Source organism: Bombus affinis, chromosome 4 (genome assembly GCF_024516045.1).
Source record: "Bombus affinis isolate iyBomAffi1 chromosome 4, iyBomAffi1.2, whole genome shotgun sequence".
NCBI classification, from domain to species: domain Eukaryota; kingdom Metazoa; phylum Arthropoda; class Insecta; order Hymenoptera; family Apidae; genus Bombus; species Bombus affinis.
The window spans coordinates 18082231-18109261 of NC_066347.1; the positions used below are offsets into that span (position 1 = coordinate 18082231).

The 27031-nt window shown below is 34.4% G+C and overlaps 3 protein-coding genes and 1 long non-coding RNA gene across 17 annotated transcripts in view; 2 read left to right on the top strand and 2 right to left on the bottom strand.

Annotated features, from left to right (window-relative positions):
* Positions 1-27031, bottom strand: part of LOC126915244 (uncharacterized) — a 44128-nt gene that overhangs the window by 12971 nt on the left and 4126 nt on the right. The gene's annotated exons all lie outside the window — the stretch shown is intronic.
* LOC126915245 (G-patch domain and KOW motifs-containing protein-like) overlaps positions 1-27031 on the top strand; it is a 40401-nt gene that overhangs the window by 6731 nt on the left and 6639 nt on the right. The gene's annotated exons all lie outside the window — the stretch shown is intronic.
* LOC126915253 (integral membrane protein DGCR2/IDD-like) overlaps positions 9007-27031 on the bottom strand; it is an 83114-nt gene continuing 65089 nt past the window's right edge. For 4 of the 7 annotated variants that reach the window (XM_050719744.1, XM_050719749.1, XM_050719751.1 and 1 more), the window contains exons 2-4: positions 18598-18778; positions 16533-16681; positions 9007-9327 (exon numbers count right to left, since the gene is read on the bottom strand). In XM_050719744.1, the coding sequence (XP_050575701.1) occupies positions 9154-9327; positions 16533-16681; positions 18598-18679 (405 nt within the window). In that variant the 5' untranslated portion in view covers positions 18680-18778 and the 3' untranslated portion in view covers positions 9007-9153. Of the gene's footprint in view, positions 9328-16532; positions 16682-18597; positions 18779-21094; positions 21695-25507; positions 25533-26435; positions 26591-27031 lie in introns of those variants that run through there. The other 3 variants (XM_050719746.1, XM_050719750.1, XM_050719742.1) reach the window with 3 other exon arrangements.
* On the top strand, positions 24826-25542 carry LOC126915259 (uncharacterized). The gene is made up of 2 exons (XR_007710083.1): positions 24826-25285; positions 25374-25542. It is a non-coding gene; the product is annotated as an uncharacterized LOC126915259 (long non-coding RNA).

The following is a 27031-nucleotide window of genomic DNA, read 5'->3' on the forward strand; positions in this document are numbered from 1 at the left end:
GCAAGGATTCTGTTACAAATCATCGACTAAAGAGCCACCGGGCACGTCCGACCGATCGATCGATACCACGAACCTTGAATGAATTAACGCTCAAGGTGGAACGGATTTAATAGATCGGGTGTTAGTGTAATTTGACACTTTGTTTACACTTGCTTTATGCAAACAAAGTTTGTTGATGTTCCGAACTCGATGGTTATAAGATCTTATTGAAACTCCAGTATTTCACCCGCACGGTACGACACTTTGTTGATGATTGTCCTTGTATGTTGTTGATACTCCCCATCAGCCGTTAAATTTTGTTCGTCTATCGTACTTTTCTAGTCAGAGGTTTTCCCTGATGTTTTTCCCTACTGTCTAAGTCATCAGGTTTGCAGCTCGGGGAGGACAGATAATTCGGAATTTCCCAAAGGAAGGAGAGGTGTCGTCCGAGCCATAAAGGGACGGTCACTCAAAATGCCGAATAGATTCATTTAAATAATTATGAGAAACAAGTAAGTTTTGTAACCACAAGTTTTCAAATGTTATAGTTTGAATCTGTTCTTATAATTTTAAAAAGACCTTACAGCCAGGATCTCTAAAGAATTCGATGAAAATTCTCATGAGACATCAATTGAAACAATTAAACGCAACAGAGAATGGGTATAATCATATAATTCCTCCCCATTTCAAAATTCATTCATATACATCGATGTTTCTTTTCATATTTGTTTTATGTGTGAAGAATACGTATTTATTGGCATCAAAATATTTTCCGTTTCAATTCCTGGTCATTTTAGATCGAAACTTCCAAATATCGTTGATTAAAAATTTTTTAATTTTTAAAATGAAAGGCACTAATTAGAGGACAAAAAGTTGTTTCAATTATTTGAACATTCTGCTTCATTCCTACAATAACATATTTTATTTTAAATGAAAACAAGAAACAATACTATTGTGTATAAGTTTAACGGAGTGACACAGGTGATTTGTAGCTAACACTGTAGCTAACATAGTTTCTGCAATATACCCTCTAATCGAGTAGAAACAAGGGGATTTTAGAAATTTCTATTAACCGACAGTATTGTCAACAAGTTTTAACAATGACTGAAGGTTGCAAAATTAAATATAAAATGATTTATTAATAGCATATGCAGTGTTAAATTTGTAAATAAGCAGTTTATCTTTTAAGAATAACAAAGACACCAGAAAATAAAGATAATATTCTAATTATATTGCAAACTAACGAATAATGTAAAGAATTTATTTTTGTTATCTATATCACAGATTTTAGGTAAAATATTAATTTACTTATTACTAGGAGATTGAATTTGAAATATAATTATAATTTATAAGGGACACCTTTAAACTAGCAGATATTTGGTAGCAGTTCTCTAGCCTTTGTACAATATAACACAGTTCGGTTTAATTGAGTTTAATCCCTTTGACCAGCCAGTTTCCAATTTCATTAATGGCATAATCTCCTGACAATTTCATACCCTTCAAAAGAAACACGATTTTCTATTATTGTTTTACAATCGCGGAATATGATCAGTGTTTCAATTAAGCTCCACTGTTCTAATTTCCCGTCTACGCACGATGTGGGTACACCGTTTTTTTGTTGTTTTTAGATACAAGTGACGAGAAATTATGAAATGATATTTTAAATTTAAACTGATTTCATTCATCGATTTATTGTAGCGACAATGGTAACTTGTTTAAATAAAGATTTTATAAATAAAATATTTAAGGTCTAAAATAATAAATTGACACATGTGAAAACATTAAAGCTGTTATCCTTATTCATGGTCTTGTTGCAACGTGTTTAACGAGCGTAACGTAGGCGTGAAAACGAAAACGTTGAGACTCTTGTGGCGTAAAAAGACTGAATTCCTCATAAAAATACAAGAAACGAATACAAGAAACGTGCACATAGTTTATTCTCGACCTTCGATACGTAAAACCAAAAAAAAAAAAAAAAAAAAAAAAAAAAAAAGAAAAAGAAAGAAAAAAAGAAAAAAAAAGAAAAAAGAAAAAAAAAAAGAAAAAGGAACAAAAATTTTTATTGGTTATTTAACGAAACCCATTGTATCATTTTTACTACTCTATATAAAACGTAGAATCATATACTGACGAATGTTATTTCGAATTTCTAACTTCAGAACGATAATTACATATTTGTAATTACCAATACGTGGTAGTAGCATTAAAAATACGGAATATTCAACGAGATGAAATATAGGTAAGGTATTTAAAAGAAAAAAGATTGAAACGTTCGATGTAAAACGATGAAATTAAATGATTGGATTTGAAAACTTGATTCGGTTTAATAAGTCGATGAAAAAAGTATTCATCCTATGAAAAAAGAATTCATGTTCCTGTCGATATATCAACGACGCGCGCCGTTACTTCCGACTGCTCTGCAATTCAAATGCAGTACTCGAATATACATGGCGAAAGAAATGGAAATTGAGCAATTTAAGGGAACGAATTACTCTCGCGTCCGCGTAACTTCAAAATGTTTCACGTGTCCGTGTTTGCGAAACGAAATTCGTCGTTGTCCAATTAACACGCTTGCAGATGCTACATTCACTTTGTTGCATATAGGGCTTAAATATATGAACAAATAGAACGGAGCAACTGTCATTAGCGTAATTTTAACGCGTTAAAATAAATTAATACATAATTTCGTCATTTACGTTTATTACGTTGGTCTACGTTTTTTCATCTACGTCATCTACGGCATCTACGCGAATCTTATTAATTACGTCTTTGGCAGTGTTCGTTGCTATAAATGAAACTTAATAGTTGTTGAAACCGCTCGAAAGTCGTGTTCCTAAATCATTCCCTCGTCTCGTATCGTGTTCATCAAATGGAAAAGGAGATTGTGTTTTAATGAAATCGCTTGTTACTATCAATCTAGCTGTGTCACTCGCATAGGAGAAGAAAGTGAGGAAGGAGAAAAAAATTAAGGTAAGGTCATCAATGAGCAAAATGTTTAATGTAATTAAAATTGTAATTAAAATTGAGTCCGCTGCAACCCTCATGACATTTAAAATTCCATACGTATATTGTTATACGTAACATTGCCATATTAAATATATTCGATCAAACAGGTATGTTCAATAAACATTCGATCTCGTTCCCTGAAAGCTGTTCCTGGATATCTGGTTGGATACTTTGCGCACGGAAATACAGAGTGTCAACAGTAACAAACCCTCTATGTAGTGTTTTTGCTTTGCTCTTTTGAACAGGTAGATAACATTTTGCTTCGAAAAACGGATATATATTCCACGGATATGCACATACAGAGTATGTGTATAGATATACACATTGATATACACCTTTGTACAAAGTGTCAAAAAAGTATTTATCGCGGTTTTTTTTCAAGCCATTCTACACCTTCGATTTGATGAAAATTGGTTAAATAAGTGTAGCGCAAAATTGATCTTGACCACAATTTTCAGTGTCAAATTGTTTTTCTATTGCATCATATAGTGCTCATTAGAAAGGAGAGTTCCGTTCTTTTAGCAAAAATGTTTGAAATTTCATTAATACTTAGACTGATTAGATCTTATTCATATTTTAAGGTCAAATATGGAATACAATAACATCAATACTAATATCTACTTTTTTGTGCGAATTACTTTATATTTCAATCTTCCTTGATATGCAGTGACAAGCAAAAGTGTAAACACAGCCCGTTGATTTTACGTAAAAAGCGAATGTCGAAGGTATAATGAGAAAAGAGCATTATTATTTGAAGAGCATTCCACAAAATAATTTACCTAAATAGTAGTTAATTCTATTGGATATAATAAACGTGAAGTAGTACTAGTGGACGAAATACTATGTTGAAACCTTGATTCGACGAGTATAATTAATGTGCAAAACTGTAAACATGGTTTGAGATGTCCATTTTTGTAAAATGTTTTGTACATTATTAATGTTAATGAAAATTAACTATTACATTTCGTTAATAATAACTTGTAGTTATTGTAGTACTGTTACCTAATCTTTACCGATCACTTGAAAAATTAGTCTTTTACATTTATGTGTTTACTTTTTTCGCTCGTCACTGTACATGTTTAAGTCAGATATGAAATATCTGGCGTATTCCAGCGGCTTTCATTAAATCTAAGATGTTGATATCCTTAATATTGAGAATGTTGTTAGTAAAGTAACTATTTCTATCCAAAAACAAGATATCTTTGAGACAACGTGAATTTTCGTTCCAATTTTCTTAACTTACAAGTATAAAATTTTCATCGCATGATACAATCTATCCTACAAAGTTCTGGCACACGACGAAGCTGAGAACATAGATCTTCTTCAAATATTATTTTTCTCACTGCTTCGTGTGGAATTTCTACTCGACGAGATGTTATTAAACGCTCAAAAGCTTATTATTAAACGATAACATACTTTTTCCTACATGAATGAACATGAAAGACGTCGAGTGAGGAATTAGAACAATTGTGGATGGTTGGAAACTATTATGCTGCGGTCTACCATTCGTTTTTGCCTATATATACCACGGAACAAAGGATAATTTTCACCGAATTCATGCAGAGCAGATTTTCTAAGTTTTACTGTATATGATTACACCAATTATATTATATTATGTTATTACGATGTTATCTAATTAATTGTTGTCTATTTGTTTTGATACTTATATTAACCATTATTTATAACATAATATACTAGATACAATTAGTATACACAATTAGTATAAGGATTAGTATAAGAAATTTTAAACAGCTTTTTTCAAAAGAACGAATCATTTACGATCCAGGGGTTTTCTGGAAGAAGAGAAACTTTCGTTTCTCGTGATGAGTACTTTATGATGCAATAAAAAATTTTGTCTGAAAATTATACTCAAGATCAATTTCATGATCCATTTTCTCTAACAGATCTCCATCTTCCACAGCTATAACAAATAATTTTTTGACACTCTATACATTTAACATCGATTATAATTCTGATAATTGAAACACCGAACATCAATGTGTTTATTCACTACGCCAACACAGATAACAATTAACATTGATATATAATATATATTTGACGATATATATGTGAAAGAATAGAAATTTCATTTAATCGACTATATGACCATACTCGGTTAAGTACCAACAACGACTATCTATCAACCTTATCTTACTTCCTCAAAGATATAGAAAGACTTAAAAAATTTCAGCCATGTGATTTGGTCCTTTAAAATTTAGAAGTAATATAACGATAAAATACCATCAAAACCTTTAAATTTCCAATATTCAAGAGAAACTTGAAATCTCGTTTATTTACTCAGCAACAAAATCTTATTTACCTTCAGAGAACCTATACAATTTTTGCACAGCTCGATATCTCTCCTTTAAACAAAACATCAAAGTATGTTGTTCCTAACTTCAAAGGGTTCAACTCAATTTTTTGATCAATTTCTCTCGTCCTATACGCTCGTTTCAAAGCTTATAATACCATCTACACCTTTGCCTTGTGTTCCATCCATGGTTCCTATGCATGCAATTTTATTATTATCGTTCCAAAGGATCTTCGCATTTCTGTTTCGCTCGTGATAGGTATTCACATCTGTTTTACCGTGCTGTTTCATCTTCTGCGAACGATATGGTCGGAAATGATATGACGTTGAATACGCACAGGTCGTTAAACGAGAATTAATTCAAGATAGATTCAAACGGAGTTAATTAAGTGATCCCAATTCCACAGCCTTGGGGGCTGAACGCGTTTTCCTTCCGAACGGTTCGCTCGTGTCGAGCGATGCAAATTTCAGCAAGTGTTTCACCAGCACGTGTTTACTATTAAATTTATTTATTTCTTTTTTTCTTTTTTTTTTGATTTTTTTTTTTTTTTTTTTTTTTTTTTGGCTCGGTTACCTTCAAAGTATATTTGCGTATTTCTTGAGCGATTTTTAAGGTATTATTTCTTATATTATTGGAAACAGTAATAATTTTTAGATTAGTAACAAAAGGTACATTTAAATTTTATACAAATTTTAAGGAAATTGGCATAGAGAAATACCAAATTACTGACATTCCTTGTAGTATGTTATTTTAATTTTACGTAATAAAATAAGGTGTTTCAATTTGAATTCATTAAATGCTGTCTTAAATATTCAATTTGAGAATTCTTTGGAGAAAGTCGAAAAAGATTTAGAACTATTCCCTAATCGATAAATAAACGCTTCAAGAATTGAGAACCACTGACTCAGGGGAACTCAGTTAATCGAGTAATACGAATAGTTCCGTGATACTGCAGAAGCCATTTACTACGTTCGCCTAACATGATTTTATCGATAAAAGAGAGATCACTACTTCTTCCCTATACTTGATACGTAAAAATAAAAATCTTAAAAAAAAGAAAAAAAAGAAAAAAACTCGTTGCCGAACATTTATTTTCGTTCTTTCTGATACAAAAAGACCATTTTTGTAGTCAGAAACTTAACCGAGCAGCTTTCTCAACACACCGAAATTCGAACATTTATTACACACTTCTTATTCGGAGACAATGAGAGGAAAAAGATTATAAGATTCTATGGAAATATTATGTTAGAAGAAAGCTGTCAGTACCTAATAGGGTGGTCCTTCTATAGTACACACGTATACCTATAATAGCACAATAATAGATTACAACGACTACAACATTTATACGTATTTATCCGATAGTTTTTAATAAACTATGAGTTCCATTTAGTCACATTTAACAATCTAACAATATAGTCCCCCCATATCTAATTTATTCCTTAACTCATAAAATACGTGCTTTAGCATATAAACAAAGCATAGTATAGTGAATGTTACAACTAAAAGAAGATAAAAGAACATACTTTTTGCTTCAAATAATTAAGATAAAATTTAGATACGGAGCTTTCAGCTTATGAAAGTCGAAGAGAAGATATATATTCCATTTGGTCATATTCTATTTAAATTCGTAACTACTCGTTCCATTTACATATTAACAAAACATTTTTATCGACAAGCTACCTAACAGAAAGACCTTTTTGTCACTCTAAATTGCCTCAAAAGAAAATCCCTTGTCAAACATACCATGTTTCTCGTACGAAAATCCAAAAAGGATTTTCCAAAAAGATATATTCAGTGAACCATGGTTCGTGACTGGTGAGCTTGAAAAGAGATGAAGCGTTGAAGCGTCAAAGTTGATATTCCACCAAGCTCTCGACCCTTCTATCTCAATAATCCTGATCAAAATTCGAATGAACTACCCAACGAAACGATCACCGTTTTCTATAGAATCTCTTTAAGCATTCTTCATTAAGGAATCGTCAGATTTTACCCCATTACGTTCTTCCATCACAATCTTCGTAATGACGAAGAAAAATATAAAAGCTTTTAAAACCCGACAGCGCTGTCATTTTCTAAAAACGTCGTCTTTATACTCCTGATGACCACGAGCACATCCGACTACCAAATATAAAATGCATTGTGAGTGTGTCATCAGCATAATTTTCGTGAAAAGAGCAATTTTTCTTGATAACTATAATTTGTAACATAGATTAAAATCGCTGATTTGATCCCTCTGATATTGTTGTCTTATGAGAGTTTCGCCTGGTCTTAATTGGTTCTGTTGATTCTTATCGTTGTGAAAAGTCGATTCGCTATACATCTTTTGTATAGAGAACTATTATGTGATGTAAGAGTGTAATGTTGTAATATTTGTGATCCTTACTTTATTAATTTTGTCACTGAGCCGTTCTTTGGTTCGTTGAGCAGTTCATGTTCCCTACTTGTTTCGCTTGGTACTTTCATAATTTTCGCAATTACAATAAAAGATTTAATTTCTAATAAGTTAAAGATTTGATCCCTTGCTTTATGATGTACGAGAACCTTTGAACTAACAACTTTGAAGTGACAACTGAACGAGAAATGACAAGCTTTCATTTCAATCTATATTTAAGATATTTAATATTTAATCGGTTTTCGTGACACCGAATAAATAATAAATAATAAATTTGAAGGGAAAAAACAAGAGATTAAGAAAAAATTCTAAAAGAGACACAAATCAGTAGTATTATTTTATATTACTTTGCGAATTACTTTTCAAGCATAAAAATAGTTTGACGGTCACTTGTAGTTCCTTCCTTGCCATTTCATTTATTAAATTCGTTTAATTTCGTAAAGAAAATAGCCACTCGTGGCGAGTTTCGTGTCTAAAATAGAATTTTGTCATACAGGCTGGTTGGTAATTGATAGTACAAGCGGAAAATTGGTGATTCTACTCGAAAAAAGAAGTCGAAAATATAGAATAAAAATTTTTCGTTCGAGACTTTATTTTCGAGAAAATCGACTTTGAATTTTTGATCGGTATGCGTGCAACGCGTGCAACGCGTGCAACATATTGGAAGGGTTTATCAACATAACGTCAATCGAAACAAACAATCTACAATAAAATCCGTTATAACGAAACGTGATAAAGTGCACGCGTACCGAGCGAAAATTCAAAGTCGATTTTCTCGAAAACAAATGAAAAATTTGTATATTTTCGACTTCTTTTTTTTACCAGTTACCAACCACCCTGTATATCCAACAGCTCACTTTTTCTTTGTAAATATTATTAATAATTTTATCAATTTTTTATATTTCCATACTTCATACAAGTGACAATAAATCATAAAAGTTTCATAGAAATCATAAAGATTAGGGGATAAGTATACCACTATATTTTCATATATGTATATGTATATATATTCCAAAATTACATGATAGAATATGAATAATATTGAACAAAATATAATCAACTACAGTACCATGGAAATACAACAGATTACAATTTTCTACCTGTCACCGATTCATCGTCATCTCCTTTCATTCTTTTGACATATGTAAAAACAAATTAACCCGTCTGATATAACCATACCTCGCTCTTTGAATACAAAAATCTATTCAAATGAAATAAAGGGGAAGAAAATAAGAATAAATATAATTACTCAGGTATAATCTTCTCGAGGTATAATTATTCAGTTACAAATGATTCTTCGTTAACACACTACATACATACACTACTTCTTTTACACTACTTTTTACTACTTCGTTAACACACTACATACATACACTACTTCTTTTCCCGATGGCTGAAGCTAATCGTCGATGTTTATAAGGTACGAATTTTGTCAACGGCGCCATCGGAATTTTTATTGAGAAATTAAAATATTACAATTACTATCACTAAGCCCAGCATCCACAATACACTATGTTTTTCAAGTCTAGCTGAACCATTGACAATGACCACATCAGATCCCGACCAATACCCATTGTCAACCTCATCCAGGCATTGGAACTCGCAACAGCGGCGTCCAATGCGGAATTTCTTGCAGCTCTGTAATAAAAAGAAATCGATTAATTGTACGGATCAATCGTCACTAGACTACTCGAAAATCCAGGTCATTCAAAGAATGAAAGAAAAAAGAATTGCTCCAATTCAACCATTGCTTTTGCAAAACTAGTATTTGAGAACCATTGGTCAAATATATTATAACACTAAACGTACATTTCGGGAAGAATAATTTGTGCTATGAAACAAAATTTCATCAGCAGTTTCAACTTAAATATAGATCCGACGATTATTTACGAACAAATAGTATAAATCTTTTAGCAATATGAAATTCGCAATATTTATTCAAATATTTATATTTATAGTACGCCATTAGCAAAGAAGACATGTTTGCGTGCGTTATCGATTTTACGCTTTTGCCACGCAAACATGGAAATTGCGATTCAAAATTGAATTTGCACTGAAAACGGTTGACGTTACGACACCAATAACATATTTCAAAAACATTGATGATATCATACGGAATCAGAGAGATTCTATGAGAAGTTAAACGCATAATCATCCTATTGTAAATAACAGGAACAGAAAGTACACAAGGAATAATACAGAATCATCCTATCCTATTCTACAGGATTGCTTTGATTCGAGCTCAAACATAGGCAAATCTGAAAGAATTTTTCGCAGAATTTCCTTCCCCTTTGAATTGGGTTTTATACAGAACGACTTTAACCTTTTCAAGGAAATACCTATAGAGTGTGACGATCTATGATTTTAAATAGAGAGGTATATCTGAAAAGAGGTGGATGTAAAACGTAGCATATAAAACGTAGATCAAATCTTTATTCAAGGATTTTTTCTCTTCGCAGAGAATCAGGTTTTCAAGAACGATCGAATATGTATGCACTCGATTTACACGTGAAGTTGTCATTAAAAATATTGTTGCGTTTAAAAAGATAAATATTGATTTAAATTTAACGAAATTGTTAGTCCAATTGTTTTAAGCTTAAACATATGTAGGTGTCACATTTATATATTGAAAATCTGGGTGCGGCATTAATTAACAAATCTAGTCACGCGCACACGTACTTTAAAACCATGCTTGAAAATCGATATTCCCTGAAACAATGCATCGTTCTGCGCTTCCAATCTATTTTCGCACGAAGAATCAGTCCATTCATCGTTGTCGTCACCATCGCTACTGTAATCTATATTACTCGAATAAATACTATATCTTGATTGGAAAATCGCATATTTTAACGAACTTTCTGTGTGTGCTTTTTTTTTTTTTTTTTTTTATGATTTTAATTGGCAATTTCCGAAATTGAACTATAGCTTGAGAATAAACCGATAATATTTGAGAGTATATATACATACATACATCATGTTTTTGATGGGTTTTGTAGTAAAATAATTGTAGAAAAAGCAAACTTTACAGCAAACAAAAGAAAAAATTACCATATTCGAGTAATAAATTATAGAAAATTACCAATGTAAATTAAAACTTAAAAAGAAGAATCTATTACACGTAATAAAGAGAAGGACTTGTTCACGAACGGCAATTCAACAAATACAGTCGTTGCAGAAACATAGTTTTACAAGGGAGAAGAATCTCTCTAGGAACTCGACGATGTCACGTCAAGCGAAAATTCAATAAACTGATTACTAACCGTATTACCAGCGGCAATCGTGTTACGGCAATTCGTAAATAAGTTAGTCGTCTATTTGGAGAAACGTCGCTGGCAATATCGTCACATTTTAATTACGTCAGCGCTATCAATTGGTCTTGGAAGAAAGTTTTCCATTGTGTACTTTTGCCCACGGCGTCGTTCCAACAAATGAATCCGAGTTTTGAATCGCTTTCTCTTATATCACGAATTTGTAACGGTGTTTCTTCAAACTTTAAACGATTGTAATGAATGCCTTTGCGTACAAAGACTGATACCTGGTTTGACTAGAAGCTTCAGCTAATTAGTGCCCCAGTTAATTTGGATGTTCACTACCACGCCACTTAAGAAGTGGCTTCGTGTCCGAGCGGATTTCCCCCAGGTAAAAAAAAAAAAAAGAAAAAGAGAAAGGGGGAAAAAAAGAGAAAGAGAAAGAAAAAAAAAGAAATAGAAAAAGGAAAAAAAAGAAAAAGAGAAAGAAAAAGAAAAAGAAAGAGAAAAAGAAAAAAAATAGTTAATTTGGATGTTATAAAATGTTATATAACTTATCTAGAAGAACTTATCTTCTACTTGGTAGTCGCATAAGAGAAGACCGAGCCATTGAATCGCTCAAATAGATCAGCTGATTCGCTTAACGTATTTTTACTTCCGATGACGTAAACAAGAGCAGAAAGTACACAAGTAATAATACAGAAATGTCAAATGTACAGAGGAATAGATTTCGTTAAATCATTAGCACGTAACATTTCCTTATAATTCTATTTGTGTATAGCAAAATAGCTTGTGTGCTTTCATGAATTATAATTGATATTTAGAAGCTTTCATGTAGGTAGATATATAACTCGTGTTAATTAGTAATTTAACAATACATCATGACAACATATCATTTTCGTTTCTTCGTTTATCTCGTTATGCGCGTAAACGAATGTGTAAATAAAGACATATAATCAACGATAACATGTAGTGGCAAGCATGATAATTATCGACAAAGGAGAATATTGGTGAAATGATTGTGGTGATTTCACTCGGTGTATCGGTAAATAAACTTTGATAGACATTGCCGGTGAATTCGCTGCCGGTGAAATCGTGTCGATGAAATAATTGTCAGTGATTTAAAGATAACCCAATTTATTGATCTCCCCTTCATACAGTTGTACGTCTCTCTATAAAACATTTAGCTTAGTCACACTAAACTGGACTGGACTGGACTGCAAGTAAGAAGATTGAAATGCAAAATTCACGTGTGAGATGGAAAGTTCGATAAGGCGATTATGTATATTAACCCGAAAGAAAGCTCATGGCTTTGCAACGCGTTACACGCAACACGGAATTTCCCTCGCTGAAATAATCCTATTACAACGATACGATTTTCCTTAACAGATCTCGCAATGTAATTCTCCCTCTACAACTTTTTATTAGGTTTGAAACACGAGAGTTTCGAAGCTCTGCAAAGTCTCGCGAATCTAGAAGTCGAGTTTCAACGTATTTTCGCTTCTTATTTTATAGCTGTTAATAGTTATTATCTCACTCTGCACGTACATCAAACGAGTACTTATGTAAATCCAAAGGAAACGGAAACAACCGAGAATAATTGAGGATAATTCGAATACGTACCAGGCGGCAATACAATTTCTCGCGATTAGTAAAATGTTTCGCAAAAAAAAAAAAAAGGAAAATTGTATCGGAGAAATAGGGGAAAAACGGTGGCGTACATCAAGCAATCTTTATGGCTGTAATACATTTATTATTCATTTATGTTCATTTTCTATCGCGTAACAGACGTTGAAATAACTGGCAGAACGAGCATATAAATCTTGTATCGCCCGACCTGACTTCTCCCGATGGAAAAATATTCAACAGCCTGGGATCGTGCATCGCTAATTACTCCGTTCTACTTTTCGAACGCGTTTCCATCCATACAGAAAAGCAAGAAGGCAAACCCTATCGCACAGTCATGAAGAGATGCAAAAGCAAGAAATCAAGCAACGACATGCCGATCGACATGGTGGAAGCAGTCCTACAGAGGCTATTCACCATGGGACACGGACCCTCCCATTACGAGGGCCGCGAAGAGGCAGAGACCGAAGAAGAAGAAGGCATCAGCTTCAGCGTCGTCATCGGCGAAGGCGATGTCGTCGATGCCGCCGGAAGAATGAACACCAAGAAGGCTGCAGGAGTCGATGGAAGACTCCTGGACTGCTGGAAGCAGGAGCTGGAAGCAAGCTGGAACCAGACTGCTGGAAGACGGCCAGAGTAATACTGCTAAGGAAGCCGGGAAAGGATCGCGTACCGGCCGATAAGCATACTCCCAGCCATGAGCAAGATCTGGGAAAAATGCTTTAAGAAGATCATCGAGAGATGCATCGGAACGGACCCGTTCCATCGGAGGCAGTATGGGTTCAGAAAGAAGAATTAGCTTAGCGAATACCGATAAGAACAGGAAGAAGCTGAAACGGGCACAACGAACGGCCCTGTGCATAACAACGACGGCATAGCGTACCGTCTCCCACGCGGCACTTTGCACGTTGACCGGGAATCTCCCGATCTACATAAAGATAAAGATGCTCGGAGAGACTTACGAGAGGAACAAGATCCATAAGACCAGGATCGGCGCGGATGACGGCAACGAGCTGAAGGAGGAACTGGAGGCGCAAGGAAATTAATACCGAGTGCGCTGCTATTTACCAAAAAGAAGATGGACATCGATCATCACACCATGCAGCTGTTAACCGGGCATGGGAGTGTGGCGGCACTCGACAAGCCAAATACCACCACTCGACACTAACTAGTGTCGGACGACGGCAGCGACATCTACAGCGGACCAGGCCCAACTACTACAACTATCACGCACGTCCAATAAATATATAACGCACACACGGCCACCTCTACAGGAGTTTTGGTGTCTATAGAAAGAGGATTGGCAAGAGCAGCGACAGCAACTGTCTCGACTGTGGAGACCCTAACGACGATGCAGAGCACGCCCTCTTCACGTGCCCGAAGTGAACGGACAGAAGGATTGAGCTGGAGAACGCTCTTGGCGAGAAGATAGACGTGGACAATCTGATCGCCACGGTGACCGCCAAGAACGAGAGCTGGGATAAATTCAGGCAATTTCGCAAGACCGTCATGTCTCACAGGAGGGTGACAACGAAGGCCTTGAAGGAGGCAAGGAGGAGAACGAGAGCAACAACAACTACTCGGAGCAGTGAAGGCAGAGATACAAGACAACAAAGAACCACAGAAGGAGATCAGCCCAGTATTCCGAACTAGCTGAGAAGATGACGAGAGCAATACAGAATATACAGAATAACTGCCCGAAGAAGAAGATACAACGGGGCATGAAAGGACAACCTGATGACTGCCGACAGGTTTTACCGGGGTTGTCTGTCCTCAAAGCAAAGGAAAAAGGAGGAGGGGTTTTTAGTGGGTATGGCAACAACATCCGCCCGAGTCCCACATAACCCAGTGATCCGCATCACTGGGTATGCGTAACAGCATTTTCCCCTCCTCACGCAAAAAAAAAAAAAAAAAAAAAAAAAAGAAGCTATACACTCTATCAATTTTAAGTTGATAATTTCGTTATTATATAATTTTTCTTAGTCTAAACTGAATCCAGGAAGAAGAACTTTCATCCAATTACATACTTCATTAATTCATGAATTATATTCGTTACCGTACGTACAAAAAGAAAGTTGACTGATATAAAAATTCAAAGGATAGAACTTCTAAGCTCGCGATTGGAAACAGATTCAGTTCAATGGTTTAATTCGCCATTTAATTGAATTCTCTGGCAATTTCAGCGAACTGTGGGCTTTAAAAGTGTCCCGCATTCAAACGCAAGACTTCTCCTCCACCTTTCCCTTTCATTCAATTCCAACCTCAAGTAATTGACCTATTAATTCGACGATATATTTACATGCTCGCAAGGGATTCAAACAACTTCGTTTAACTGCGTTAAATTCGCAATTATAACCAACACGAATGTCTCAATCAATGTGCAGCTCGAAACAAATAAAAGATAATTAACTATTCAATATAACGATTGATATGTTTGATGAAGAAAAATTTATGAATTTTTAAAAACATCTCCTAGTACATTTAGCATTTTTATGATAAAAACTTAGAACACACAGGCACACATATACTATTCCATGAAATGATTTACACAGCTATGAGTCTAATCCTATGATATTATAAAGGGATGAACGAACTTTTCCTAATAAATATAACTTTATACAAAATCTTGTTTAAAAAAGTTAGTTTTTTATTCTCATTAAATTAATTTAATATCAGAATATATAATTTTAGTCGTTATCAAAATTTTATGTCAAATGCGTTCATAGATACATATATAAATAAATGTCTAATCCTATGTATTTATTTCAACTGAAATCTTAAATTAAATATTTATTAACAATATTCTGACGAATATGCAATGAAAGATAAAAACAACTTTATTTTTCTTATAGAATGTCTCATGCTTCTTACTCATTTTATGTTTCTCGTTGTCAATGCGTAACTACTTATCAGCCGCATGAATGCTAAGTTTTACTACTGAGAAACGAAGAGACATATAGATGCAAATATACGCTACCTCGCGTGAAAAAACATCAGATACATTAACCAGAAGGAATATCCGATACATATAAAATTCATAGCGTAGTTATTTATACATACGGAATAATTCTTTCTGTATGAAATATTCTTTCTTCTGAATTCTTATTATAAATGTATGTCCATTTCCTACCTTAAAATGTCTCTCCTTTGAAAAACTCCATTTAAATATAACGATTAACAAAATATTACCAATAAAAATATTAAAACGAGATGCTGAAAGAACCTTTTAATGAAGTACAAATGATTATTTCAACTTTAATTCTGTTAAATTTGAATTGAATCATTTATAAACCGAACTGATGTATAAAATTTTATTGCGTAAAAATCGTGAAGCTGAAAATTAGGAACGAATAACGAATGAGTAACCTAGTTTCATTAAAAGGTACGTGTACGCCGATCCGCGTAACAACTTCGACACTCCAATTATTATAAAGCATGTATCCTTCAGAGATTTTTTGCGCGAACGCAAGATACCTTTTACACGTGCAACGGAATAAGTGGAACCTGATTTTCAATATTTCTTCTTGTAGAACTTGTAACAACGTAACTGTTTCACGAATATTTTCCCTGACACTTTTACAACGATGCGTAGAAATCTCCTTTTCTAATTAATAATTTCAGCATTTCTCTGAACAGTTTCGTTGCGATTAAAAAATATACAAAGCTTACGACGTGCTTGTTTAAAAATATTTATATGGAACAAGATTTCGAATTTGTCACATCAATCGCGATCTCAGCAGGTGTAAATTAATTCGTTCTAATGAACGAATAAATTAAACGGCTCGTGACAAAAATTATCCCTGTCCATGTTTGTCTTTCTAAAACTAATTCAAGGCGAGTTAAATGAATCGCTGTGTACCCTATTCGCGCAGCATGTGTTTTAACGACCAGCATGCAAGCGTTAACGGTGTACTTTAGTTTCTCATGGTTGTGTTAAGCTGGTTGCTCTTAGAATGAGCATATACTTACAAAAGGAGGTGAACAGAACATAGCCTGGCACCATTTTGGCTCCATATGATAGCAGACGCAGAGGTTGCAAACCGATGGTCCCGGCACATACGTCATTCCATGCGAGACAGCTTTTCCTTCGAAATCAGTACAATCTTCTCCTAAAGCCACTGAAAACGATTACCAGCGTCAATATCTTTGCCACTCGACAATCGTACGCGCAGTTACGCTAACCGTTTTAACGCCACGCAGCGTGATCGCTCTATTCGCGTACCGTGGTAAATTGTGCCACGATGTATGGTCACGATCATTAATTCGCAACGCGCTCAAGCGTGCTCGTCGCGAGTCATATCAGAGTTTCCTCTCGTAATTACTTGTTTTTCAAATAATCATAAACCAAATAAAAAAAAAAAAAAAAACCAATATAAAAAATTACCTCTTGAATCGGAAAACCAAATCCTGCATTATAGAATGTTATCACGCAAACGTTTGTTGTAACGCTTCCAGTATAACCGATGAAATGAAGCGCGAGCACGTCGAACGGTATATTTCGATGAAAAAAACAGGATGAAAAAGGGCTGCGCGATCGCATCGATCGGTACTCCTGGCAAATAAATAAACGAAGCGCTATCGCGCTGCATAGCACAAACCGATACGGAGTCTTGAAACATCCGACACTAAAACGGTTAATAACATTACGAAAACGACCGTACCAGGAAATTTTTGTTCAACGGATCCGCATTGCGGCTATCACGATGCTTCTTCGTTGCATCGATGCTTCATCGATGAGATTAAAGCACCGTTGAAATAGGTTATTCGATTTCTTACATGGGGAAAAAGTTTTTATATCGTGTTTGCTGTTTTACTTCGCAAGTGTGCTTCACAGTATACGTTAGAACTCCAAGTCGAGCTATCCGAGTTAAAGTCTCTTGAAACTTGAAACGGCACTTAAAGGATATAGGTATAATAGAAGGTTCGTTTAAAATTCAAAAGTGTATATACGTACATATACATTTGAATAAAAATAGCGGATAATCTCAAGTAAAAAAGTAGGTTCGTGTTAGTAAAATGGTTTCAAAATACTTGTCAAAAGTCAAACGACTTGACTAATTAAGAATGGATGTAAGAGATTGAAAGCAAAGGGCATCTAAAAGTATCAATTAAGTAACAAACTCACGGTGACAAAGAGGTTTTCACTCGCTCGAATTCAAATAAATCGGTTAATTTGAGCGAAACTTTAGGTGCACGAGAAGCGACACGCGTCCTCAAGGACTACGAAGGTTCTACTCGAACGAATGAAAACTTTTCTCTGGCCCGGTGTGTATACACAAGACGTGCGAATTTAAAGTGCAGATTGTATTAACTGAAATAATTGGTTGGTTTGATCAAATTAATCGTTTTAAGCTGAAATGACGAAGGTCATCCAAGTAATTGATGTCCACTGTAATTATTTGTTAATCGCGCGTGGAATCGGAACGATTCGACCTCGTTCCAACGCGAATCGTTACTAAGGCAGAGACGGCAATTAATAATTGTCGCGTCATTTGTTCGATCGTGTTCACAAATTCAAATACGGCTGAGTGGCGGAAACCATTTATAACACGTCCCGTACCGCGTAGGTCGTATACATATCTCAGGATGAATTTTTCGTACTTCGCCGCATATATTCTCCATGTTAGACATACCATAAAATATTTCGTGCAATCCCGTATTCCTGTCTAATGTCAGGAATTCTCTTTCCATAGGTCTGCGTTTTCCATATTATCTATTTTGCTTATCAGTAAACATTCTTACAATTTGTGATTAATACTGTACGTACAAGAACGTTAAGTTTTTGACGTTATAATATTTCACATGAAATAATAATGGCTGTATATCGACTAATTTATTAATTAATTAAATTCGTGTATATCAAGTTTCCTATCATTTAATACTTTCGTGTAACCACAGGGATTTGATACTATGAAATGAAATATAAAACTTGGTAAAAAAACGCGCTTCGTTAGGAAATGAGGGTAATGATGCAAATATTTTTTGTAGCCATTATATAGAATTTCGATGGTATAATTAATCAGTATCAACTTACCAGCCCCTAACGGGAAGATAGTGATGAAAATAGCCTGCACATAGATGATCATTGCAGGTATTGTCGCAGACAAGTCCTTCATGATTGTGAAGGATCAAGAAATTTGTCGCTGTAGTAAATGGGAAAATCAGGTGTTTTAATGTCAGTAGTGCGGGCACTGGAATGCGTAGACCAGAAATATCTGCGACAAAAATCAGAATACATTTGTTTTCACATGATTAGATCAATTTTGTGTAAGACTAAGCTGATTGAACCTAACACGGGATAATTGTCCAACTTACGACCTTAACAAGCCCGCTTGATTCCCTATAAGTGCTTGAAATTGATGCTTGTATTCTTTCCAGATTAACAAGCTTTGCCCCCCCCCCCTCCCTCTCTATTTCCTTAGATCGAGTTAGACTGCCACAACATATTATCTTTCTTCTTTTCTTTTCTTTTCTTTCGATCTTTTAAAGTCTTAAATCGCTGGTTATTATAGTGTATACATTCGATTACTCTGTAAGTCGTAAGTACATGTTTTACGTTATTTTTCATTTTCCAGCTAAATTCCACAAAAACAAGAAATATACTTCCAACGTGTTTTCACGTGTCTCTAGCAAAGATCTCAAAAACAAGTTGCGGCGCAATTTAAAACGACAAATAGCACTGTGTGTCTCGTTGTGGCAACGCACGCTTCGTCAGCTTTTTAAAAGCGCTCTCTGTCTGCTTTTTTCTCTCTTCACCGCCTATTCGTTTTTTCTTAACGAGTGAAACCGTTTTTACGAGGACGGGAGCACAGAAATGACGTACTGGCAATTCTGTTTCGTGATGACACAAGCAGCCCGGTTTCAGTGAATTAAACCTGGCCCCAAGCTTCCAATTATCTCTCCCTTCCTTTCCTTTATTTTTCCCTTCTATATCGAGTTTGAGGTTTTCTAAATTTCCATTACAATCAACTATGGCTTTTCTTTATTTTATATGTTAGCCGATGATTCATGGCAAAAGCGTCGGCTGTAAAAATATTTGGAGTTGCAACAGCAACAAGTGTGTTTTCTCAAACAGAAAATATTGGAAGCGTACTCGTTGGCAAAACAGTTCACGGATAGTTCGTCCTCTGCTTGTTATTTGTTTCAATACCGTTAGCAAATAAATTCATGAAACATAGTGGTATCGCATAAATTGAAAATAAAAGCTTTGCGTATACTTGGGAGTTGAACTTTGGCTATTATACGTATGTTATATATATAGAAGATTGCTTAGAATTTGGAGCTTAATAACATATCTCAAAATCATTGACATTAAAAAAGGTGAACCTTACTTACCAAATTTCCTTCCGTCAAATGATACATAAAATGATACATAAAAATTGAAAAAAATAATATACATAGTTTTGACTTTCTTCCGCATTATAATTTGAATCACTCGATTTATTCGACTAAAGATAATCAAGCAATAACCTCACTTTACACGTATTCTCATCACGTGAAATAGATCACATCAGGGATTTTCAAAAGTCGATGGAATATTAATAGCGATTAATTATTTATGGATGTATTCTGCACGGTTAAAGCAATCGCCTAGTGAATTATCGAGTTCCAGGAATATGAGCGGTAAACAGGATTGCAGCTATAAATGACTCTCTAACGTGTATATTAGAGATGAATTTGATCATTTATCCTCATAATACGAAATACGCTTTTAAGTGGAAATCATAATTAACAATTTCTGGCAGCGAAAAGTAAATAAATCGATAGGTTTAAATCAATATTAGAATTTCTTAATATTTTTATCAAATATTTTTATCAAATATTTTAACATCGTAGAAGTGTCGTTGGAGAGAAATATTAGGTTGTTCGAAAAGTTTCTTTCGTTTTATAAAGAAATGATAGATGTACGATATTTTTTGCTTTATATTATTTTATTGAATTATGTGCGATCCACCTTTCTCCAATTTAATATAAAATAACATAAAACAAAAAATGTTGTGTATCTATCATTTCTTTATAAAACGAAAGAAAATTTTGCGACAATCTAATAGAAATTTAGCTTTAACACAATATAAAAATGGATTGTTATGCCCCTAGGAGATAAGAACAATATGATTAATATTAATAATGAATACGTTAACGTAACGTAAAGCAGCTTTTGCAGAAGGCTATTACCTGAAAATGTTTACTAAAGAATGATAACATAAATTTTCTTAAGTACCCCATTTGATACTTAATCTACTTTGTAAATACTGTACGTCCTAACTTTGAAAGAATGCAATTTTAGCCAGAATGTTTCAAATTACCTAGCCGTATTGTTTCCTTGTAATATAATTTATATTTACATTATCTCGCGTAATTCTTTCCACTTTATTGACTTCTAAACGTTAATGTAATATAATTTTTATAATATAATTTTAATCGAAGTTATTTAAAATTTGTAGTATCTCATCCCTACTAGAATAATATTAACAAATGTGCAGAGCTCAAGTCGAATAACACCGGCTCAGATAAATAATCATCAAACTTACTTTTGTTATCGTCGATGTCAGTGATTTTAAACCAGCCAACGTCCATGGCAATCAATATTATTTAGCCGGTCTTAACGCAATGTAAAAAGCAAAGAAAAGAGGAAGGAAGGAAGGAACAGGGAAACAAAGAGATAAAACGAATTTTTCATTTTCTCGAAACTAGATCGAGTTTCAAGCTGCTCGTAAAAGAGTCTGTAGCCAATCCGACTAAATTCGACGAACCGCGCTTTAAAATTCCCAGAGAACTGTGATAACCATCGAAATCTGTACAATTTGTCGATTCATCGCTTGATTAAAAAATGGAACAAAATGAGGCTGATCAGCCGGCCTTTGAACTTCTAATTATCCCTATCGTTATACCCTAGGTTGAATGCTACGATATAAACCGAAACAGCTATAAGTAGGGTTCACGTGATTGCCGCCATCTATTATTCACGCGTTACACATTCGCCAGACAGACGCGTCTAACGGTTGACATTGTTTTCTACCCTCAGTTCCAACGCAATTACGTTGCTACGTGCAATCAAGTCTCGAGTGAAGCTAATGATAAGTTGTTGTTCGATCCTACACAATTACTAAAATTATTCAAATTAAACTAATTTAGTCTAAAAAAACAAGTAATTTCGTTATATATTTCCTTTCATAATAAGCCATGGTTGGAATATAGTAGCTGACGAAAATATTCGTATATTTGTAGAAACATTTTAGGGCTGTATTATGCATAACGGCACTATAGAATTAATACTGTAACAGAATTCTACTATCATGGTTATGCTGGTAATATTCGAAACAAATCTGAAAATCTATGTAGATGTTGTAAGATATTCAGTACGAGTACTGTGCATTACTGGTATGTACATAATCACGACGAGATAAGGAAGGTACTGTTCTCTATTGCTCATCGCTACCCGTTGCTAGTAGCAACGTACTATGCATATATATCTCGTAAAGATTTTAAATGTAGCCAACGAGACCATTTTTAATATTTGACTATCGTGACCCATTACAGTTTCATCACTTTCAATTAATTGAACACGACCCGCACCTTAAGACTAAAATACACAATATAAGTATGGCACAGAAAATCTTTTAAAATTTACGGACGACTATTTATGGTATTTAAAGGCAGCAAAGATAATAATTAGCTGCGGATTTTCCTCGAATCGTAGCATACAATATGGAATCTGATTATTAAAAATTACAGTGGAAATACAGTGGATTTCCATAAGATATTCGTGCTTGTGGCATTTTGGAAATAAATTCTTAACCCAAATGGACAACCTCGATATTCGAGAAATTTTGTGAAGCTGACATCAATGGCGATATGTACTGTTGTTGTGCTATCATCTCATAGTAAGCTGTATTGATTGCACTTCTATTCACGGAATTGATTTATTCCACACAAAAGTTGACAACAATAATCGAAAAAAGAAAAATATATTACCGCCTTTCACATCAGCATACACAAGCACATAGGATTTCACACGAATATACACACTTGTAAATTCGACGAAACGATCAAATTTAATTATTTTTCGATTTTTCGGGCATCAAGTACTACATCAAACGTTACACATCAAACGTTAAAATACGGCGAGCATACAAAATGTACAAACCACTCTAAATTAATTAACTTTGAACGTTATTGATTAATTAAAAAAAACCACTGTTGCGTTGAGTTTTACATTTTAAAAAGTTGTTATCCGTTTTTGCTTTGTTTAAAACTAAAAATACGACTACGTTCATTGTAAGTCGTAAATATCCCTTTTATTTATTTAAACAAACAGATATTTAAACAAACAATTTATAAATATATAATTTATTTACGTATATTTGTAATATCTGTTTTATAAATTTGTACAACCATTTATCCATTTATCTATTTTATTTGCATATAATTTTTATAGACTTTTTTTGTTTTTTTAAAGAACGAAAAATTGTGATTCTATTTTAAGACATGTCAGGCTGAAGCGATACGCGATATATATTTCTATTCGGATTTCACCGTCGTCGTAACCGATGCTATTGGAAACGTTTCACAATAGACGTCTTAGAAGCGCTTGCAACGTCCGTCATGTGTAAGGCTCTACCACTGAATCGCGGCTGCCATTTAGTGATTAAGGTCGATCACTTAGAGACGTTAATCCGCCATAATGGTGAGCAATACATCGAAGCCATTATTGAAAGCATAGTTACGCTTTAATTTCATCGATCTTATTCACAAATAGAAGTGTACAAATTATAGGATTTCCAAATATTTAGTTTAGTTAAAAGGAGATATGAAAATGACAGGTATATTCAAAGGATAAAACAGAACCGTACGATTGTAAAGTTTCAAATCATTATAACTATTTAAATTTGAAAAATCCTACTATATTTATACAATATATTTTTATTAAGAATGGAAGAAATTTCGAAAAATCCGCCAACAATTTTTGCTGTCGTCTTGAAGCACACCATATGTTAAGCTTCTTCGTCGTTACAAATTTTATCGCGGATGTAACGAATGTTTCGAACATGTAGCACGCACGCGTCAACGCCTACATTTGGATTTTAAATATATGTTTTATGCATTAAATGTATTTGTACTTTCTTGCGCAATTTCTTTTAATTTGTTACGATATGGAGGGTTTAATTACGTTTAAGATATCTATCTGAATCCTTTAAATTCAAAGTTCTTTAAAAAATTACGTTACGTAAAATAATCGTTTTTCCACTTTATTGTATCATAAAATAGTTACTTAAATTCATATTACTTAAAGAATCTTTCTACAGAAAGAATAAAAAAGAATAAAATCCTATATGTTAAATTTTACGTGGTTGATGGAATACATAGCGATGACGAGAACTAACTACAGACAACAAGAAACTATTAGCGAAGGCAACTGGTGACTATGAATGTTGTCTCTATAATATGTGGCGACTAAGGAGAACAACTACCAACTACGGATAACAAGTAACAACCAACTGTCTCGTTTCTAAGAGGCAACTAACTTGCAATTATCCCCCTTTGATGGTTTCTGTAGCGTGATATACGTCTTGAACGTAGTTAAAGAATATGGTCGCTGCTGAATGGCGATTTGACAGCAAGGCGATCCCGCCAGTTCAAAGCTTGACATTGCAAGCTACCGAAAACCATTAATTAACCATCTTGTTATCGAATATCTAGCTTTCAGAAGAACCCTTGTGATATGATATGACGTCATGACATTTTTATGACGAAGATGAACAAACACCGACCTCTAACGAAACAAATTTTTATTAAGTGCCGTATGTGGGTTGCAGGCCGGCCAACCAAGGAAATTTATCGAATGTATAAAGTAAAATATATACGAATATATTCGATATATCATAAAATGCCCGCGTTATATCGTCTAACAGCATAAAGAAAGCTGAATTTAAGGAATTAAAAAATTGAAATACCAATTATAAGAGAGTTAATTAAATTCAAACCTATCGATGGTCTCATAAAGACCTATATTTCCTGGAAATTGATATCTTCCGAATTCTAAATTCTCCTTAGAAAGTATCATAGAGAAAATATGAAACTTGAAAAGTACATCACGCTGATGCCTCGATAAACCGTCGTGTCGATAAATCCATGTGTCCGAGCGATGAATTTTCCCCAAACAACAAAAAACTGAAGGGAAATCTTCTTTGAAGAACGTGACAAGGTAGGGGAAGCGGGAACAATGATCACGCGATAAACTGATGGTTTATGTACATATAGAACGAGTGTTGCGAGAGAATTATCGAGAAACAAAAAAAGAAAAAATAATCGTTGGCCGGCGCGACTATACGCTGTCGACGGGCAAACAGCGACTGAGACTAACTGAAACGAACTCTGTCACAGTATGAGCACGGGCTGCGTTCGCGGGTCGATCGAACACGTTCTGCGCCTCTCCTCGGCACCGGCGTCAAAGCCACCCCCGATGGCTGCAACGCACTGGTGCACTTGCAACATTAACCACTGGTCCTTCCTTTTTCGTGTGATATTATACCAGCATCTGTGATGCCATTTCAAAGACCGCAATCAAAGCATTAAATGCCAGATTAAAGCGACGCGATAATATTACCCCAATATTCGTCCGTAAATGTTACCGTATAGATGTTTAATTAAGCATTATTATGCTTCGAATAATTTACTATCACATGTTCCACAAGAAAACATATGTTTCACTTTTCCCCGTAGTATGATTGTAATTTATAACAAATATTTATAATTTATAATTTAAAATATTTATAATTCATTGAAAGTATCTTCCTGTCACGATTATAGGCGTAAAATGTCAAATTAAAAGTAAAAAATTAAAAACATATGGTATCCCGAAACCAAACGTACGACATGGCGAATCACGATGATACGATAAAAATTGATCTATGTCTTGATTTATTCAAACAGAACGAACTTACTCGAACTTTTCCAGAATAAACGATTTATTCGATAATATCCGTCACCAGCTTCTCTTCAATCAACGGTAACAACTGACACCGAAAGCTCGAGAGACCCGAACGGTGAGACGTACCCAGAAGCAATGCGGTTACCTGGGCAAAGAGTCCCAAAGACTAAGGACGTGGGAAATTTCGAGAAACGGAAATGGAAACTGGAGTGGCGCGTCAATCAGCACTGACGGAAACTAATAAAAATGGAAAAAACCAAACTAATTCGTTTCACAAATTATTAAAACGATATTATTCAAAATTTCACTTGATTTTCTCACTGCACACGTCAATATTTGTCGAAACATCAATATTAAAAAGTTAATAAAAAAAATATCCTCTTTCTTCATACCTGTCTTTCTCCCGGGCGGCGAAGGAATACTAGAATGTTCGAGAACAACGGATACTTTTTGATTTTATCTCAATATCAATTTCAATCTTTTTAAACGAAATATAATGTTCTTCGTTCGATGCTAAAGGAAACTGAGAAGAAACGTCGAAAATTCATTAATAAAACGAATTTCCTTGTTTCTGTGAGATAATAAACTTGATATACGTATTGATTTTTAAAATCAATATAGCTAACCAATGGGCACACTTTTAACAAGGCTGATGGAACGTACCAAAAATCTTTCAAGGTGGTCTTGGCAACGGAAGAGTCGAAAATATGAGAATTATAAATGAAAAATTCCAATATTTTACAGCTGGCAACGATAAAGAACTCCAGATATTCTCCTAATTAATTTACAACAAATTCGCGTATATGATCGATAGCTGACGTCATTGTGTCCCACAGCTCTTGTAAAACGATAAGAATTTCCTGGAAAAGCTTGTAACCACGAAATGAAAAAGATGATAAAACTTCTAACAAGAGTACTGAGACGAGCAACTTTGTACTTACCCCTTCGGAGTAGGGAACGTGATTAAACGTCCGCGAGTTCGAAACTTTTGTAAGTCACTGCACGGCCGCTGCTTATGGTGGAAATGTAATAGATATAAGTACAGAGCGCGTGAGCGAACTAAAAACGCGATATAGGGATAAAGAGAGAGACCGTTCCGTCCTTCTCTAAAGCCCGCGTACTTGTACCGGAAATATGTAACAACGGTAAACGAGCGCCGTCAGTGTCCACTAGTGTGCATGCCTGATTAAACAAGGACAGAAAATGCTTATATATAGCCTTCTCTTTCTATTTCCATGTCGTATCCATCTTACTATATAGTAGACAGGACTCGACTGTTCCATCATTATATTCGCACCCTGCTTATGTGTGCGAACAAATCGTTCGTCTCCTGTTTGATGCTCAATTTTCAACGGAGTTGAAGGGAAACTTTATAAGAGAAAGAAAGTTACGGATTGTCTCAAAGTGATAAACGAAAATTCTCGTAACTATCGAAAAACGATAGTCAATACAAGGATATCATTATCACATTTAAAACTATCACAATGAACGGTGAATCATCGCAGCAAGGTACCACAAATAAGATATCTCAATCTAA